General features: G+C 49.1%; 1 protein-coding gene across 1 annotated transcript in view; it reads left to right on the forward strand.

Moving 5' to 3' along the window:
- MYO1E (myosin IE) overlaps positions 1 to 19,675 on the forward strand; it is a 212,945-nt gene that overhangs the window by 184,209 nt on the left and 9,061 nt on the right. The window contains exons 23-26 of the mRNA XM_084782718.1: positions 2,884 to 3,030; positions 4,716 to 4,873; positions 5,234 to 5,326; positions 10,241 to 10,442. Coding sequence (XP_084638844.1) covers positions 2,884 to 3,030; positions 4,716 to 4,873; positions 5,234 to 5,326; positions 10,241 to 10,442 — 600 coding nt within the window. The remainder of the gene's footprint in view (positions 1 to 2,883; positions 3,031 to 4,715; positions 4,874 to 5,233; positions 5,327 to 10,240; positions 10,443 to 19,675) is intronic.

Consider the following 19,675-nt stretch of genomic DNA (forward strand, 5'->3'; position numbering starts at 1 on the left):
GAACTGGGATCTTCATGCTTGTTCAGCGGGCATTTGTGTGAACGTACTCACACATAGGGACACAGACGTAAACAGTTTTACAATAATAAAATCCAAAGTCAGAAACAACACAACAGCAGTAGGATCTACACACACACATACACACACTCCACCTTGGGCCTGTGACCTTCCTAGCCCTGTATTCTGACCGGCTTTACAGTACCAGGAAATGGATTTCCCCCTGTGGAGCAGGCCTCAAATCCAGCTGGACTCCCCATAAGCAGTCTTGTCACTATTCCACTGGGGTGGGGGGCGGGGCACATCTTGCCTGGCAGCCCGGTGTTACCATACCAGAGTCTAGCACTAAGTAAGACCACTGATGTCTTTTCTCCACCTGCAGTCTGTGTAGCGCCTCCTCCCAGGACTGTGAAAGCTAGGGAGGAACTTCCTTAGTCAATTTGAGATCCATTTCTCTGCCCTTTAGCCAACGTCTTCAGGAGTAAGGTCTTACTGTCTCATTATAGTGGGCAAATGAGAGCAATGGGATTAGCCTGTGCTGTTTCGGCGCCCCTGGAACCCCCCCCCACACACACACACACCAGTCACTTGTAAATAGGCACTGAGATTTTCATTTAGTACTTATTGCTTGCTTCTGGGAGCAGCACTGTGCACCCATGCAGGACAGGCACCCAGTTTTAAGCTCCTTTTAGAACTGAATGCACTGGAAGGGTGGCCTTCCTGTGACAGATGTTGTGACCGATGCTGTGGACTCTGGTCTGACAAGGCTTTGGCTCTCCTTGTTCTATGAGCTGAGCTGCAGGGGGTGGGGGGCAGGGGAGTGGCTCGCTGGTCAGTAGACTTCCTAGTACTTTATATTACTAGAAAAACACCTCTGAGGAGAGCGCCTTAGAGGTTCTGGCTCCCTGGTTGTTGAATTCTTAAGAGGATGTCGAGTTTAAGAACTTGGGAGGCAGAGGCAGGTGGATCTCTGTAAGTTTGAGGCCAGCCTGGTCTACAGAGCGGGTCCCAGGACAGCCAGGGCTGCTACACAGAGAAACCCTGTCTGGAAAACAAACAAAAACAAAAAACAAACAAACAAAAAACCAGCCCCCAGGGGCTAGGGAAGGTAGCCACGCTGGGGCATTGCTTGGTTAACATGCATGAGTCCCATCTCCCAGCGCTGAATACCTAGGGCTTGGATTCTGATGCCTGTAATCCCGGTTGGAGGCAGGAGCATGCCTAGGCTCTCAGAGTTGGGAGGGAGGGGCATGAGGAGATGGCACAGCTGGTAGTGCGGCTACTGATCAGGCAGGGGGACCTGAGTTTGACTCCCCAGTACTCACAGAAAAGCTAAGCACAGTGGCATGCTCCTGGAACCCCAGCACTGAGGAGGTGGGAACAGGAGGGCCCCTGGGAGGTCCAGGCTCAGTGAGAAAGGCACTGGATGTGGGCCTCTAGCTTGTAGGTGTGTGTGTGTGTGTGTGAGAGAGAGAGAGAGAGAGAGAGAGAGAGAGAGAGAGAGAATATGTATGTGTGTGGCCCTCTCGCTGCATTTGACTGACATGAACTGGCATTGAAGTCTGAACTTGCTGCCCATGATTCAAGATGAATGAAATCCGATCCCAGGCCCCCTCCCCCTTACGGAATGAGCATCAGACCCTCAGATGACCTTGTAGGCAGGGAAGCTTCCAGGAGGATGGGGAAGGAGAGAGATGGACCTCTTACTTGACACTCAGGAGAATCTTCTAAAAATAAGCCCCGCCCCCGCCCCCACACAGTCTGGCCCCTGTAGTGCAGGGGTCCTCAGCCTTCCCGATGCTGTGACCCTTTAATACAGGTCCTCTTGTTATGTGAACCCCCAACCATAAAAATAATTTTCAATGCTACTTCATAACTGTGTGGTTTTGTTATCGTTATGAATCGACATAGACTATCTGCGTTCCTACGGCCTCAGGCAACCCTGTGCAGGGATTGTCCAGCCACCCCCAAAGGGGTCGAGACCCAGAGGCTGAGAAGCACTGTTCTAGTTTCTCCCTTGCCTGGGTAGAAGCCACCCCTAGGAAGGGGGGCCCCCTCTTAGGCCATGTTAAAGAGGTAGACAGGTGGCATAATTATTCCTTCAATAGGATACTGTAATTCTCCTTCCCAGAATTCCTCCCTCCTAGGACAATCTCTCCAAGCCATCATGAGGTCATCATGAGGTCCACTGTAATTATAATCCCCAAAATAAAATTTAATAAGTAAGTAAATCTACAGTTTTGAAAGCAGAAGTAAAATTTAAGGTGTATTTTTTAATTGTTCCTTTTGTTTTTGTTTTATGGGTCTGAGTATCTGCCTGCATGTATGTCTGTGTACCACATTGCACATGCTTGGTACCTACAGTGGTCAGAAGGGGTGACAGATCCCCTGAGACTGAGCAACCACGTGAGTTCAGCCCAGGTCTTTGGGGAGCACAGACAGTGCTCTTAACCTCTGGGCCATCTCTTTAGGCCTTAAACTATATCCTTTAACTATAGACTATCTGTTCTTGATTTTTAAACCACATGGAAGTGTTTTACTTACCTTAGTGGTTAGCCATCAACTTCCTTTTTAAAAAGACAGTTGTGAGCTGCCCAACACGAGTGCTGGAAACTGAACTCAAGTCCTCTAACCACTGAGCCATCTCTCCAATCCCTCAACTTCCCTTTGAAAACAGATTTCACCAAATGTATTATGTAATTCTTAGTCCACAAGGGCCTCAGGAGCAGCCCAGCTGTGTTCAGGACCGGTCCCGTGTGCAGAGCGTGCAGCAGTACGGTGACACACGTTTAGCATGCGTACCCTTCTCCCTGCCTCCAAATGATAATGGCGGAGCTGGTGGGTGAGCAGAAGCGTGGTTCGTGCTAACTGTCCCTCCTCCCTCAGCACCATGCAGGATGACCTCTTCATCCTCCACGAGCAAGAGTACGACAGTTTGCTTGAATCCGTCTTCAAAACAGAGTTCCTGAGCCTCTTAGCAAAGCGATACGAGGAAAAAACCCAGAAGCAGCTGCCTCTGAAATTCAGCAACACGTGAGTTGGGATCCCGAGTCCAGACTGAGAGGTGGGAGAGCTGCAGGGTGGGCTGTGTGGGCTCAATGGCTCCCACTTCAGCAAGCCCCCCACCCCGGGTGCCTCAGTGTCTCCAGGGACAGTAGAGCCTGGGTGGTCATGGGCTGGGGTCATGCCAGGGTGTTCCTGTGAAATAATCAAATCGTCAAAGAACTTCCTTTAAAAAAAAAAAGATTTATTTACTTATTTATTATATATACAGTGTTCTGCCTACATGTACGCCTGCACAACAGAAGAGGGCACCAGATCTCATTATAGATGGTTGTGAGCCACCATGTGGGAGCTGGGAGTTGAACTCAGGACCTCTGGAAGAGCAGACAGTGCTCTTAACTGCTGAGCCATCTCTCCAGCTCCCAACTTTTTTTTTTCTTTTTTTAATGCAAAGATCACTCAAGTAAGGCAAGGGAAGGCAGGTGTTAGCAGAGTGCACAGTAGAGTCGGGCTGGAAACAGGGTGTAAAAATGACCAAGAGTTCTAACTTGCAAAGTGGTTGGTGGGAATCTGGGACTTTGGGTGCAGGTGGCAGTGTCTTATGTCTTGGCTCGCCTTCGCTTGTTTTAGTGAAGTGTTCTAATGGGCAAAACACTACGTGTTGTTGAGCTTCTAACCTCGAATTTGCTGAGTGAGAGCTGTTTGTCTTTTTTTTTTTTTTTTAAATCCTTCATTTATAGAGTAGAAACAGGGTCCATTTCTTCTTACTCATAAAAATGAGGCAATCACAAGACTCTAATGCTGGGATGAAGGAAGCTGAGAGTAGGCAGCTGCGGAGAACAATCATTACCTAAGTTAAAACAGCAGAATGTGCCGTGTATCGTGTAGGTGTACAGACGCAGTGCCTCTCAGGATCCATACAGTCTGTCACAGGAAAGTCGAAGCAGGGACTGGAAGCAGGTAGTCGAGTTGCATCACAGATACAGTCAGGATCAGAGAGAAGTTAAGATATGCACGCTTTCTTGTGCTCAGTGCTCCCTGTATACATATACAGGCAGGATTCCCTGCCTAGGGAGTGGTGCTGCCCAAAGTGGCCTGGGTCCTCCCAGTCAGTCCCCCACTTTCCCAAAAGACAGCCTGATCTAGACAGTGTTGCCTCTCTCTCTCTCTCTCTCTCTCTCTCTCTCTCTCTCTCTCTCTCTCTCTCTCTCTCGTGATTCTAGAACATATCAAGTTGATGATTAAAATTTACCACCAGACCTCCCATCCCGTTTGGATTGTGAGGCTTTGTTTTGTTTTTCCCTTATCTGGGACACTAATGGGATAGCAGATTATCACTGAGCAGTACCCAAAGTCTGCAGAATCTTCCACCACCTTGAGTCTGACATCTCAGTCCTTCATACAGCAAAAACAGCTGGAAGCACAATGACACAACACAGAGGAAGTTGGCTCTTCCTCCTGCCCCTCAGGCAGTCAGTCACACCTGACCATCTGAGAGGAAACCTGTTCCCCGACGGGGTTCCTCACAGGTGTTGCGCTCCAAACGCCTGTGCCATGCGGACCTATATACCACTCCCCTTTACAGAGGGGTAGATGGTTTGGGCTGGATCCCATGCTAGGGTTGTCACCTTCCCGGCGGCACCTGGTTCATGAGCAGCACCGTTTTCTCACTAGCTCCTTCCGGCTCATAATTTCAACCAATGTGCTTCTTGCAGCCTTGAACTGAAGCTGAAAAAGGAGACCTGGGGTCCCTGGAGTGCAGGGGGCTCCCGGCAAGTGCAGTTCCACCAAGGCTTCGGCGACCTGGCCATCCTCAAACCCAGCAACAAAGTGCTGCAGGTCAGCATTGGACCTGGGCTGCCCAAGAACTCCCGTAAGTGTCTCCCAGGCCTCGCCTTGACTGTACCCTGGGCCTGCCTCTCTTCTGTGCATATCTGGGGACAAGGACTTTGTGCTTCCCCTGCTGGCTGTGCTGAGGTTCTCAGGAGATAGGGTACCGCAAATGAAAGCAAGGCCAAGAAGAACGGGCAGGCTGTTCCATGCTAAGTGGATGTTTTCTTGTGCACAGGGTGTCCCTGGCATCTGTGTCCTGGTGGTGTTTAAAACAATCTGCTTGGGCTGGTCTAGAGGCCAGACCCTGAATTTAGAGCTGATGGAGACGGCTCAGTGGGAATGGGTGCTGAGCACCGGGCCTGAGGACTTGAGCCTGACCCCTGCTTGCTTGTTATTTCAGGCCCTACCAGAAGAAACACCATGCAAAGCAGAGGGTATTCTGGTGGAACTAGGAACACCAATTACCCGATGAGAGCCGCTCCCGCTCCCCCAGGTAAGACACTGAGTCTGGACCCATAGCTTACAGAGGATGTCTGGACAACTCGAGAGATGTTTCAGTGTGGCTTGTGTTCAGTCTCCAGCACCCACATGAAAACCCAGGCACTGCCGGGCATGGTGGCGCACACCTTTAATCCCAGCACTAAGGAGGCAGAGGCAGGTGGATCACTGTGAGTATGAAGGCAACCTGATCTACATAGTGAATTCCAGGACTGCCAGGGCTATGCTACGTTGAGAAAAATCTAAAAATTCAAATAAATAAAAAAAAACTAAAGACAGGGTCTCATAGCTCTGACTGACCTGGAACTCCGTAAGCACACCAGGCTGGCCTCCAAATAAATCACAGAGATTCTCCTGCCTCTGCCTTGGAACCCTGAGATTATAGGTGTGAACTGTCATACCCAGCTTCGTTTTGTTTTGTTTTCAGATAAGTTTTTGGGTTTTTTGGTTTGGGTTGGGTTGGGTTTTTGTTTGTTTCTTTGGTTGGTTTTTTTGGTTTTTCGAGAGAGGGTTTCTCTGTGTAGCCTTGGCTATCATGGACTCACTTTGCAGACCAGGCTGGCCTCGAACTCACAGTGATCCACCTGCCTCTGCCTCCCAAGTGCTGGGATTAAAGGCGTGTGCCACCACGCCAGGCTTCAGATGAGGTTTTTATTAGCCCAAACCATACTCAGATCTGCTGTGGTGCTGAGAGTGGCCTTGAGCTTCTAGTCATCCCCCTGACTCTACCTCTGGAGTGCTGGGCTCTCTGATGTGGGCAATAGATACTCAGCTGTGTGATACTGAGGTTTGAACCCAGAGCATCATGTTTACTGGGCAAACACTCTAGCATATAGAACCACCACTCCAATCCCCATAGTTTTCAGCTTTTATTTTTATTGTTTTACTTTTTTTTTTACATATACATTTATATTATTACACATGTATATAATAGATTACCTATAGCAAGAAGAACCATGACACAATCAGGAATTATATGTTACATTCTTATTTGTATTTGACAGCCTTGAAGAAGACATCTTTCCTATCTTGCTGCGTCTAAATTTCTGAATGTAAATCAATCTCCCTCACATACTATCATTATCAACTTAGAATACCTATCTAGACCTAGAAACATCTTAACCCCTAAACAGCTAAGTTTTGTTGTAAAACTAAGCTACCTGGTCTTCAACTCCCTCAGAGAATTCTCTACAGAGGAATATGAAATGGCTGAGAAACACTTAAAGAAAATGCTCAACATGCCTAGTCATCAGGGAAATGCAAATCAAAACGACTCCGAGATTCCATCTTACACCTATCAGAATGTCTAGGATCAAAAACTCAGGTGACAGCACATGCTGGTGAGCATGTGGAGAAAGGGAACACTCCTCCATTGCTTGTGGGAGTGCAAACTTTTACAACCACTTTGGAAATCAATCTGGTGCTTTCTCAGGAAACTGGGAATAACTCTACCTCAGGACCCAGCCATTCCACTCCTGGGAATATACCCGAAAGATGCTCCACCACACAACAAGGACACTCACTCAACACTGTTCATAGCAGCTTTGTTTGTAATAGCCAGAATCTGGAAACAACCTAGATGTCCCTCAACTGAAGAATGGATAGTTTTCAGTTTTTAAATAAAAGCAAGTCTATCACTCGTGAAGTTCAGACCTTAAGAAACTGTCCCCAGAGTAGAGTATTAGTCATTTTAGGTTAAGTCCCAACAGGTCATTTGGGGGCTATATTTGAGCCAAGTCAGAGCAGTTCCCAGTGAGCACTACCATGCCACCCTTTAGTCCCCTGTCCTGGGATCGCGCACTTGTACTCCTAACATGAACGCTGCCGCCAGGAAGAGAGAAAGCCCCTCTCCTCTCTTTTAGAGTCTCTGTCATGGCCGAGCCAAGATTTCTTTCCTCTGTTTCTTCTTGAAGCCTCGAGGAGCATCCAAGGGACCCAAAAGAAGCAGGGTTTGCACTTAATGTGTTACTGTACAATGCTGGCCTCCTGCCAGGGCCGCCCAGATGCTCCTTTGCCTCAGCTCTGGCCAGAGTGTCCTCAAGTCCTCCAGGCAAATCCGCCCAGGGTGTGCCTGCCCTTGACCATAGCCCTGACCTCTGAAAGTCAGTTTCCTCCTCACTGGACTGAGAAGTTAACCCGATCCATTAAAGCAACGCTTGTCGAAAGATCTATAAACGTGATGGCCAGAGCTTTAAGTTTCTCGGGTTTGTTTATTTATTGGGGGCGGCAGGTATTGGGGAGGAGGTGTGGGTATATGTGCAGGTCCGCGTGCTTGCTGGCGGTATGTGTGTAGGTGAAGATGGAGACAGGGTGCAGGCACATGTACACACCCGTGTGGAGGCCGGAGGACAGCATCAAATGTCGATCCTTGGCAGCCATACACCTTGGTTGCTTTGTTTTTGAGACAGAATCTCCTTAAAGAGCCCTGGCTGTCCTGGAACTCAACTCTGTAGACCAGGCTGGCCTTGAACTCACAGAGTTATGCCTGTCTCTGCCTCTCAAGTGCTGGGATTAAAGATGAGTGCCACTACTGCCCGGCTTGCACTTGATTTTTGGTACAGAGGAGTCTCTTAGTAGGGTCTGAGGTTTACCATTTAGGGTATACTGAGTGCCCGCCCAGCCCCAGGGCTCCTCCCGTCTCTACCCTCCCCTCCACCCCCACCTCCCCAAGGCTGAAAGTAAAAAAAATGAACCACCAGCCCTGGCTCTTAGTGTGGGTGCTGGGGATCGAACTCACGTCCTTGTGCTTGCAAGGCAACTGAGCTAACTCCCAAGCCTTCGGTTCCTTAGGATATTAAAGTTTCCCAGCTCATCACAAACCACACTTTTTGTAAAATGTAATTAATTAAAAAATGAATATGTAGTACAATGAAATTTGGAAAGCACATAAAATACAAGCCAATCTTTTGATTATTGTTATTATTAATTTCGACAGGCATAAAATACGCATGCCGAGCGCCTCTTCTCAGTCCCCAGACTCAATATGGACAAATGAGTCTCTGGTGACACGTGGACGCTCTCCTACTTTTCAGTGTCCTAGGAGACGCCCCACTCTAACATGCTAGTTTTCTTTCCTAAGCACTCTTGGCAGGAAGCGGGGCCTCAGTATCCTCCACACGCCCAGACGCTGTGGGGCGGGGGCTCGGATTCTTGTTCACTGGGTCAGAAGAGGAGAGAGTCTTATTGATCTCCAGCATCTAGTTTCCATCCGGCCTGGAGCCTGGGGGAGGAAATGCTGGGAGGGCCGGATGGATGGAAAGCCATACTCCTAGAAGCTCTCTCTGCCCTAGAACACTGCCACTCAGAGCAGGAACTTGCTCCGTGTTTGCTGGGAAGGGGAAAGCTCACTTGCACCTTTAGGATTATATCAAAGTCACTAGCGGAGAAGTGCGTATCAGAGCTAGAAGAGAGGAGGCAGGAAATGCTGGACCGGTCTCCTTGTCCTCTGATGAAGATGCTGACCTCCTGAAAGATTATGATGATAGGCTGTCAGAGCCAGAGCCAAAATTGAGCCCCAAAGCCCATGGCCACTCCACGCTTCTAGAGAATTCTGCAGTTTTCTGGTGTCCCTGACTGAAGTGGGCCTCAAGGAAGACTGCTCTCTGCGCCACCCCGCGTGTCAGCAGGAAGACACACGGGGCCGCTTCAGGCGTGGCAGGGGGTGACGATGCCCCCCCATCCCCCCACCCCCATGCCCGAGAGCCCACTCCATCATCCACAACTCACTGACTCAAGGCAACTCTCTGAGAATGTGACTAGAAATCTCTGTCTGGTACACAGAACTTTGTCCAGTTGATGTGGCTGGATGGCAGCATTTCCCTCACGGACTTCACACGGCAGTGTTCAGCCAAGGACACCTGAGAGGACTAAAGGGACTCCAGCCAGCTGGCAAGCATGGCGCTGCCAGGCCTTGCCCTCCTCCCAGATTCCTTCTGCCTTGCTACCTAAAGCTAGCCACCAAGGTCTAGTCCCTTATCTGGCCACTTCCTCCTGCTGAGGCTGACCACCAAGGTCCAGCTATCACAGTACTGAAGGCCAACAATCAAAAGCCCCCTTTGGCTCACCTAATTAACATATCCAATCAAAATTAAACACGTCGTCCTTTTTTTTTAGATTTATTTGTTTTATGTGTGAATATGCTGTCTTCATGCACACCAGAAGAGGGTATCGGATTGTATTACAGGTGGTTGTGAGCCACCATGTGGCTGCTGGGAATTGAACTCAGGACCTCTGGAAGAGCAGCAAGTGCTCTAACTGCTGAGCCATCTGTCCAGCCCTAAACACCTCATGCTAACATGGGGTTTCCCCTTGGGCCTTTATAAACTGCTGTTGTCTTATATGCCACAGCTGCCTCCTCTCTAGCCACAGGCAGTCCTTTGTCCCCTACCCTCTCTCCCTGTTCTGCCCCTTTCTCCCACATCCTCTGTCTCCCATGTTTGTCTCCTGGCCTCAGTCTCTCTGGGGCAAATCAATCTCTCTTGTGCTAAGAACTTGATCTTGCAAGTCCTGAGTGGACACCATTCCTTACATCAACTCCTTGGAAGTGGACGTCCAACTGTTTAACCCATTGCCCACTGCCCTCCTGAGTCATGGCCTCACAGATCCAAGCTGCAAGCTCGGCTTGCTCTCACTGTGGGCTTTGAAATCCAGATATCCAGAAGTTCTTCTGCCACTGCCATGTTGTAGCCCCCAGGTACCATCCGACTCATCGGTTATGCCTCAGGAGAGTTGGGAGGAAAATTGAGTTTTAACTTTCTTACAATATATTACTGGCAGTCGTACTTTCAGGTGGGGAAACTGAGGACAGATTAGCCGAATCGCCTGCCTTCAGCCGCTAGCAGAATAAGTATGGAGGACCTTTTGGCAAAGCCACAGAAGTTGACACTGTTTCTTCTCTGTTCCTCTCTAGGGTGCCATCAAAATGGAGTCATCAGAAACCAGTTTGTGCCTCCTCCCCACGCTCCTGGAAACCAGAGGTCCAATCAGAAAAGCCTGTACACCTCTATGGCCCGCCCACCCTTGCCACGGCAACAGTCTACAGGCTCAGACCGATTGTCACAGACACCAGAGAGCCTGGATTTCCTCAAGGTCCCCGACCAGGGTGCTGCTGGGTAAGATTTCCTATGTCTTGTGATAAAGCCAGTGAACTCTACCTGCACCAGCCATGCAGAGGGTTGCAGGTCTCTGTGAGTATCAGTGGTGAATTTCTAAGCTCAGTTTTCCTCCCAAGTGCTGTAGTCTAGGACTCAAGGCTGTGGAGCCAAATTAAAAGTAGTACAGCAGGCAGGCGGTGGTGGCCCACACCTGTAATCTCAGCACTTTGGAGGCAGAGGCAGGCGGATCTCTGTGAGTTCGAGGCCAGCCGGGTCTAAAACACTAGTCCAGGACAGCCAAGGCTGCACAGAGGAACCCTGTCTTGAAAAACCAAAAGCAAACACAAAACAAAGTAGCAGAGCTGATTTCATCCCCTAGGGAGGGGCTCACGTTGGACATCTCACCAGCCACATGCTCTCAGTCAGCGGCAGGAATCTGCTGTTCGCCATTCTTTGTTTTCCTATGCTACAGTTGAGGGACAACAGCTGTTTTGTTATCTGTGCCTGTACCTGCAGTTGCATAAATGTAACAATTCATAGTTTTAGCAACAGTTAGAATAGGACACCAGGGTCTGCGAAGAAATGGCTCAGCAGTTAAGAACACTTAACCTTTTTTTTTTCTGGAGGACCTGGGTTCTGTTTGCAGCACCCACATAGGTCACCTTATGACTGTCGTATGACAAAAATTTTCCTGAGGAGATGTAACACACACATCTGCTCACCCCAGATGGGGAACCAACCACAGACCAAAGTGTGGATACCACCAAAGTCCAGCTTGGCTGAACTACTGAGTTTTATTGGGGTTACTTACAGGAATATGGGTAAAGGGTGGCTTTCAGGAGCAGAAACTACTCAAAGACAGCTGCATCACCAAGGCCCACCCCAGCTCCCAAAAGCTGGCAACCTTGGAGCACACTGTACAGCCTGCAGGCAGCTCAACCGCTTGAGTGTCCTTCCCAAGTGACTCTGGTCTAGACCTCTTCCAGGCAGCTAATGTGGTCGCAGAGTCTTGGCTGCTTTCCTCCTCCGAATGCCTTCTTTGCCACTTAGCTTCTCTGGTCTTCTCGGCAGCTCTGCTCCCATCTGACAGTCCTCTTTGCAGCTCAGCTTTCTTCCATCTGAGGGACGCTCAGTTCTTATCGTTTGCTTTGGCAGGGAGGGGCCTAGTGAGTCTGGTCTGTTTCAGGGACTTCCTGAAGCTGTCTTGAGCTGTTTATCCTCCTGTTCAAGGAGCTTCCCTTTCTAATGGAGCGTTTCAGTCCAGGAGGATGGGTTGCACTCCTCTTTCCTTTGGGAACACCTGGACATAATATGGTGTGCACACACACACGCGCACACGCACACACACACACGCACGCACGCACGCACGCACGCATGCAAATAAAAAGAAATACATTTCCAAAAGTATTTTAAAAGCATCACATGCTCATGTTCTGTGAGATATGACTGTTTAAGCATGTCAGGCTTGAAAGCGTGACGAGAGCCTGTGCCTTCAGGGTTTTCAGCCCGAAGAAGTTACTCTATGAGAAGAAAAGTAGACCTAGCCTGAGCGGCCTGAGCGGCCACAGGGGTAGGACTGAGGTCAGGTGCAAGACCAGTGAAGGAACTCAGCTAGGAGGTGTAGACTTTGGATTCAGTGAAAGAAATATATCCTGCCGGGCGTGGTAGCACACGCCTTTAATCCCAGCACTTAGGGAGGCAGAGGCAGGTGGATCACTGTGAGTTCGAGGCCAGCCTGGTCTACAAAGCAAGTCCAGAACAGCCAAGGCTACACAGAGAAACCCTGTCTCGGAAAAAAAAAAAAAAAAGAAAAAAAAGAAAAAGAAATCTATCCTAGCCACTCAAAGGTGAACCGCCTTAAGCTCTAGGGAGCACCTTAGAATCCAGGCTTGGCGTGTCTGGTCATTGCTGAGCAGAGCTGTCGGATGCAGAAGTCAAGCCTGAAGGAGAAGCCCTGTCACCTTACGGTTTTAGTTTGCTTAGTGTTGCTGAGGTAAAATACCCTGACCACAGCAACTGGGGGAGGGAAGAGTCTGTTTGGCTCACGCTTCTAGGTCGTACTCCATCACCGAGGGGACTGAGGGCAGGAACCTGAAGGCAGGAGCCGTAGCGGGTTGAGGCTCGTTTGTTGGCTCTCCTGACTCACTCAGCCAGCTTGCTTACGACGTGATGCAGGACCGGCTGCCTAGGGGTGGTGCTGCCTGAGTGGTCTAGGCTCTTCCACATCGATTACTAATCAAGACTGTGTCTCACAGGGACCACCACAGGCTAATTTGATCAAGGCAGTTCTTCCACCAAGGTTCCCTCTTCTCCGATGACTCGAGGTCGCATCACGTTGGTAATGAGAACTTGTCGGGCGGGACACTTGAGGCTTGCCACGGTCTCCCCCAGGCTTCCGTTTCCCTGTGTAGTCTGATGTGGTACCATCATGCTCACGGGCATGTTAGGAGAGGGAGCTGTGTGCGTCATAGGCTTAGCGTGGTACCTGGAGGAAGAGGACAACTCAGCCAGCAGTGGCTTGCCCATAATGGTGGCAATAAAGGTGGTGGTGGTGGTGGTAATGCTGGTAGCATTGAAAGTGATCATGAGATTACAGTCGGCCTAGTGAACCTTTAACGTCTCTTTGTCTATGTAGTGCGCATTTGTGTGCGTTGAGAAGGGAGACACATCATGCAGTGGGTACACGTGTGGAGGTCAGACCCGGGTCCTCAGTTTGGTGGCAAGCACCTTTGCCCAGGGAACCACCTCGCAGGCCTGACCCGATATGGCCTTTAAGGTGCCTCCCAAGCTCTCTGATTCCTAGCTGCAGAGTGAGTAGTTCTAGCTGCTGGACCCAGCCAAGGGCCCGCTGCAGGCCGCTGCCTCTTCTATTCCTCATGCCCGGTTCCAGCTTTCTCTCTCTGTTGTCTCAAGAACAGCAGAGACACTTTTAAAGGAGAACCAGAAGAGTGTGTAAAATAGACCCGTGCTGGGAAGAAAACCCAGCTCCTCTCCCGCAGTGGCAGCCTCCTGAGCACCTCCATGTTTCTTTTGCCTCAACCACGTCTTTCTAAAGAACACATGGACCTTGTGTTCTCTCCTAGAGTTCCCTTACCCCGGCAAGCCTTAGCTCATGCTCACCGTTGAGCTGAGACAGGAGGCACTTTAATCTTTATTAGTAGATGGATGCTACCTTCTCTTATGTAAGTAGCTGTATTCCACCCAGTTACCATGACCCAGTTGAGCTGACTGGCTCAGCTTCCAGCTGTGGTCCTCAAATACTACTGTTCACCAGAACTGCCTGGAGGGTTTGCTGGACCACCTCCCACCTCTCTCTCTCTCTCTCTCTCTCTCTCTCTCTCTCTCTCTCTCTCTCTCTCAAAATTTGAATATGACAATGCCTGGGTGCATACGTGCATGTCTGTGTATATGTGTGCATATGTGCATGCCTGTGTGTATGTGTGCATATGTGCCTGTCACACACTTGTGGATTTCAGGTGTCATCCTTTTTCTCACCACCTTATTATTTGAGACATGGCCTCTCACTGGGCCTAGAGCTCACTGGGAGCTGGCTAGTTGGCCTTAGCAGTCCTCTTCTCCTGACTCCCCAGCTCTGGGATGACAGGCACACGCCGACACATCCTGGGCCATCCACATCCTGGTGGGTACTGGTTATCTGAGGTTATCTCAGGCCCTCGTATTTGTACAGCAACCCAAGTATCAACTGAGCCGTCTTCCTGGGTACATCTCTACTGAGTTCCCTGACAATACGGGTGCCACTCATCCAAGGAAGGAACACAGGGTGACCAGAAGTCTCAAAAAGGCAACTGGTATCTGATTGATAAGACTCGTGGAAGGGTGTGTTGGGAAGGTGCTGTTAAGGCTTTTTCACTGGACAACCCAGATGCTATTTGTATGCATGAGCATCACTGAAACAGTCACGAGTTCCCTTCTGGGCCCCATTTCATGTTCCAAAGTAGTCAAGCGGATCATGAGCCATCACCGCCCCAAGCCTCCTCATGCTGTCTGCTGGCTTCCTGTTTGCTTTGGTTTTGGCAAGCAACACCATCTTCTCAGCCCACCTCGCGTGTTGCAGACGTGCATATGGGCCAGCTGGGAGCATCTGTCAGCCAAAAGTAGGCAATGTAGGAATGCCGGGTCTTGGGTCTTCACCAAGGCTGCTCCCTTCCAGCCCTGTTTAGGTCTTCTCACACCCTCCCGTCCCCCTCAGCCCCCCTCAGGTCCTGATGCTGTGCACATAGGCTGCTGTGTGAGAACGGCTGGGAGGCCGGGAGGAGGGACTGTGCAATATGCAAATCTGTCGTATGTATAACCCCGACATTAGCACCCTCAAGTGCAGGAACTGCAAGAATTCTAGCCAGTCTCCTCAGTACACACTTAGGCCTGCTTTGTAGACAGAGGGACTTGAAGCCTGGCGTGGTGGCACACGCCTTTAATCCCAGCCCTGGGAGGCAGAGGCAGGCAGATCGCTGTGAGTTCAAGGCCAGCCTGGTCTACAAAGTGAGTCCAGGACAGCCAAGGCTACACAGAGAAACCCTGTCTCGAAACACCTCCCCACCCAAAAAATTAGGGATTTAGCTGAGCATGGTGGTTCCTGCCTATAATCCCAACACTTAGGAGACTGAGGCAGGAGGATTACTATAAGTTTGAGTTCCAGGCCAACTTCAGTTAAAGACTGAGATCATGTGTCTGGGAGAAAGAAAAACACAAGGATAGTGGGAAAAGGGGACCTGGAGAGATGGCTCAGTGGCTAAGAGCACTGGCTGATCTTACGGAGGACCTGAGTTCAGTCCCCAGCACCTACACGGTGGCTCACAACCCCCTTAGCTCTGGTTCTAGGGATATTAGACACCCAGGACTTCTGGGGTACTACACACAGGAGGTATACATACATACAACACACACGCAGGAGGTATACATACATAAAACACACACGCAGGAGGTATACATACATACAACATGCACGCAGGAGGTATACATACATACAACACACACGCAGGAGGTATACATACATACAACACACACACAGGAGGTATACATACATACAACACACATGCAGGAGGTATACATACATACAACATACACACAGGAGGTATACATACATACAACACACACGCAGGAGGTATACATACATGCAACACGCACGCAGGAGGTATACATACATACAACACACACACAGGAGGTATACATACATACAACACACACGCAGGAGGTATACATACATACAACACACACGCAGGAGGTATACATACATACAACACGCACGCAGGAGGTATACATACATACAACACACACGCAGGAGGTATACATACATACAACACACACGCAGGAGGTATACATACATACAACACACACACAGGAGGTATACATACATACAACACACACACAGGAGGTATACATACATACAACACACACGCAGGAGGTATACATACATACAACACACACACAGGAGGTATACATACATACAACACACACGCAGGAGGTATACATACATACAACACGCACGCAGGTGGTATACATACATAAAACACACACAGGAGGTATACATACATACAACACACACGCAGGAGGTATACATACATACAACACACACGCAGGAGGTATACATACATACAACACACATGCAGGAGGTATACATACATAAAACACACAATCGCATAAAATAAAAAATAAATGTTTTTATTTAAAACGAACAAACAAACAAGGGGCTAAGGAAATAGGAACCTAGCATTTATTTTCTACAACACAAGTTTGAAAATTCAGTTTCTAATGCGGCAGAGAGCTTGGCCATGGCATTTTAGGAGTCTTGCGGCTACCTAAATTTAACAGTTTCTCTTTGCCAAAAAAAACGAACCGTGTTGTACGTTTCCACCGCCCCCCCCACCAACACACACACACACACACACACACACACACACACACACACGCGCGGGTACCTAGTGAGATCAATCGCCAGAAGCTCGCCTTAGACTTGCCCTGCTGGAAGCCGACCACCACAGCTCCTCTCTGGTCCTTCACGCCCTGAGCTTTACCCTGCCTTTCTCTCTCCCACCCCTTAGTGGTCTTTGTCCTTACAGACACATTTCCTGACAGCCATTATTTCTTTTGGCTCTTGTACCATGGCTAATATCAAATGCTGTCATTGGCACCTCAGGTTTGTCCAGGAATGTATCGGCTTGGTTTCCATTTAGTCAGCTGGTTTTGAAGAAAGCGGGAAGTTCACTAAACTAGTTGTCATTCCAACAAAGTCTATTTGTGTGTGTGTCTCCTCTCCCTCTCTTCCTCCTCCTCTTTTTTTTTTTCTTTTCTTTTTCTGTAATGTTGGAGATGGAGGCCAGGCCTCACACATGCTAAGCAAGTGCTTTACCACTGAGCTGCATCCTCAGCCCCACCCCATCTTGTTCTGTGACATTCCTGCAGGTGATGTCACCATTGTCATCATAGCATCACTTTCCAAGTGACACTGAGCTATGGAGAAGGGATTGTGGGCTTACAGTCCTTTAGTGATGCTTTCAGGGTAAAGATCCGCCCTGATTTTTTTTTTTACTCCCGTCATGGTGGAGCACATCTTTAATCCCAGTACTCAGAAGGCAGAGGCAGGTATCTCTGTGAGATTCAAGCCAGCCTGGTCTACATAGTGAGTTCCAGGCCAGCCAGAGCTACATAGTAAGGCCCTGTCTCAAAAGATCTGCCTCGATTCTCAAGAGATAAAGACAGACTGCAATCATCACAGAAGTGCCCCACTCTCCCACTTTCACAGAAATCCATAGCAACTCTTCATCTGGCCAACGTGTGTGCTGGGCAGCTTTCCCTCCGGTCACTGCAGCATGAAAGAATCAAAGGCAAGACTAGAAACGCCTCCTGCCATTTCTAAAGGAGAGGGTGGCTGTCGGAGCTTTCAAGATACCCCAGAGGTTAAGCCAACAAAAAGTTAGGGAAACAGCAAAACAGGAGTAGGTGCTGGGTGGTGAGATTTCCGGCCACACAGCAAAGGAGGGCTACTTAGGAGCTTTAAGTACTGCCTGGGTGTCTGGGGTCAGGCAGGACTCTCCTAATGGAGTTGTATTTTCAAAAGGCTTAAAATTTCCAGCAAGTATCCAATAGCAATATTCTCAACCCACAGGCTCTGGAAGCAGCCAGAACCTGGGCCAGGCTGCCCCCAGGTCTTAGGAATTCCTGGCACCCGCTCCCACATTTCCAGTAATATCTATGGTTTCAACCTTTGGAGCAGAACACGATTTTAAAAGCCAATACAACGACGAGACTCCATTCTTTCTTCTTGGAAATTCGAGACCCAAATTTCACATCTCCAGAACAAAAGCAGTGATACTCAAAAGCCTGCTCCCCAGCTCTCCTCGGCACACCCACCCACCTTGGCAGTGACGGGAGCTGCTTTTAGGAAGTTCACAGAAGGCGGTGTGGCGCAGCTGGAGGGAGTCTGGGTCATCCGTTGGTTCCTTTTGCTTTCACTCATTAACGTCTACCACACCGTGCTTACTGCACAGCCCCTGCCGGTCACTTGTGTGCTTGGTGGTACTATTGGTACACATGTGGGAAAGATAAGATGCCAATAACCAAGAGCTGGCAAGATGACTCAGAAGCTAAGGGTACTGTTACCAAGGCTGAGGCCATGTCTTTGACCCATAAGGACCCAAGTGACAGAAAGAAGAGACCCCACCCCAGCCCCCACCCCGACAAAGGAGCCCTTTGACCTCCATACAAGAGCCCTGACAAGTGTTACACACACACACCAGCAAGTCAATTGATTGATTAAACTTAAAAAATAGATTTTTTTTAAAAAAAAATCCCACCTTTCTGGATTTCCTTAAAGATTATAGAAAGAAAAGAAAAGGGGGGGGCAGATTATAGAAAGACTAAATAGGCAACAAAGGGCAATGCAACTTGAGTTGGGGGAGCTGTTTTTTGAGGTTCTAGGAATCCAGCCTGGAACCTCATACATTCTAAGCAAATTCTACTGCGTAGCTGCATACTTAGCCGGGGAAATTCTTTTGCATTTGTTGCTAGGGAGCTAGGCAGGGGGAGTACTCCCCAGTATGTGAGTGGTTCCCATATCCAGTTCATGGATGTTGTAGCTGTCACTAGACACTGCTCAATATGGACACCCTAAAGTCACAAATTCCTTCTTGCTCTGTGCTCTGTGCGCCTCATGGATCAGCATCACACCCACATCCTGTGGACTAGGCTTCAACTAGTCTTTGATTTGGGGAGGTCTGATGCCAGTTAGTTTTCCATATCTCAGAAGAGTCCTCCGGTGTTCTAGGAGGCACTGAATGCCAACTGCCGTTTATCTCAGTGCTGGCACTATAGTCTTCCCCAGCCAATAACATAGGATTTGCCTTGCCGGGCAAAAAATCTCAACACGCAACCCTGATGCGTTCTTTGGGTTCTTTGGGGGGGGAAAATGAGCTGCATTCTGAGTTATGGTGTGGTTATACTTGAAAAGCATACCCCACACCCCAAAAAAGAGAGTTTATCCAGGTGGTGACGGTGCGCACCTTTAATCCCAGCACTCAGGAGGCAGAGGCAGGAGGATCTCTGTGTTTGAGGCCAGCCTGGTCTACAGAGTGAGTTTCAGGATGGCCAGGGCTACACAGAGAGACCCTGTCTCCAAAGCCTGGACGGTTAAGTAGATCCTTTATATACTTGTTGTATTAAGGGACAAAAGACACAATAATTTTATTTTCATCTTTTTGTGTGTGTAGGCATTTTGCCTGGATAGGTGCCCGTGCACCATTGTGTATGCTTGGTGCTCTCAAAAGCCAGAAGAGAGCATCAGAGCTCCAGTAACTGGAGTTACAGATAGTTGTGAGTCACCATTTGGGTGCTGGGAACCCAACCAGGGTTCTCTGCAAGAACAGCAGCTGGTCTCAGCTGCCGAGCCATCTCTCCAGCCCAGGAAAACGTTTTTAGATCAGGATGAATTTGGATTATTACTGGTAGGGTCTCCTGACCAGTGACAGGCGAGTGAACAATGGAACTGAACAACAACAACAAAAATACTTGAATCGCAACAGTTGTCAGTTCCTGGCCATTCGTGGCTTAGTTTTTGTCAGCTTGACACAAGCTGGGGTTATCTGGGAAGATGGACCTCTACTGATGAATTGCATCCACCAGTTTTGCCAGTAGGCAAGTCTCTGGAGCACTTTCTTGTTTAAATGACTGATGTTGTCAGTGCTCCCCCTAGGCAGGTGGTACACGTTACCTGAGGAAGCAAAGTGAGCAAGCTAGTG

This window comes from Acomys minous, assembly GCF_964271855.1.
Source record: "Acomys minous genome assembly, chromosome: 5".
In the NCBI taxonomy this organism is placed as follows: Eukaryota; Metazoa; Chordata; class Mammalia; order Rodentia; family Muridae; genus Acomys; species Acomys minous.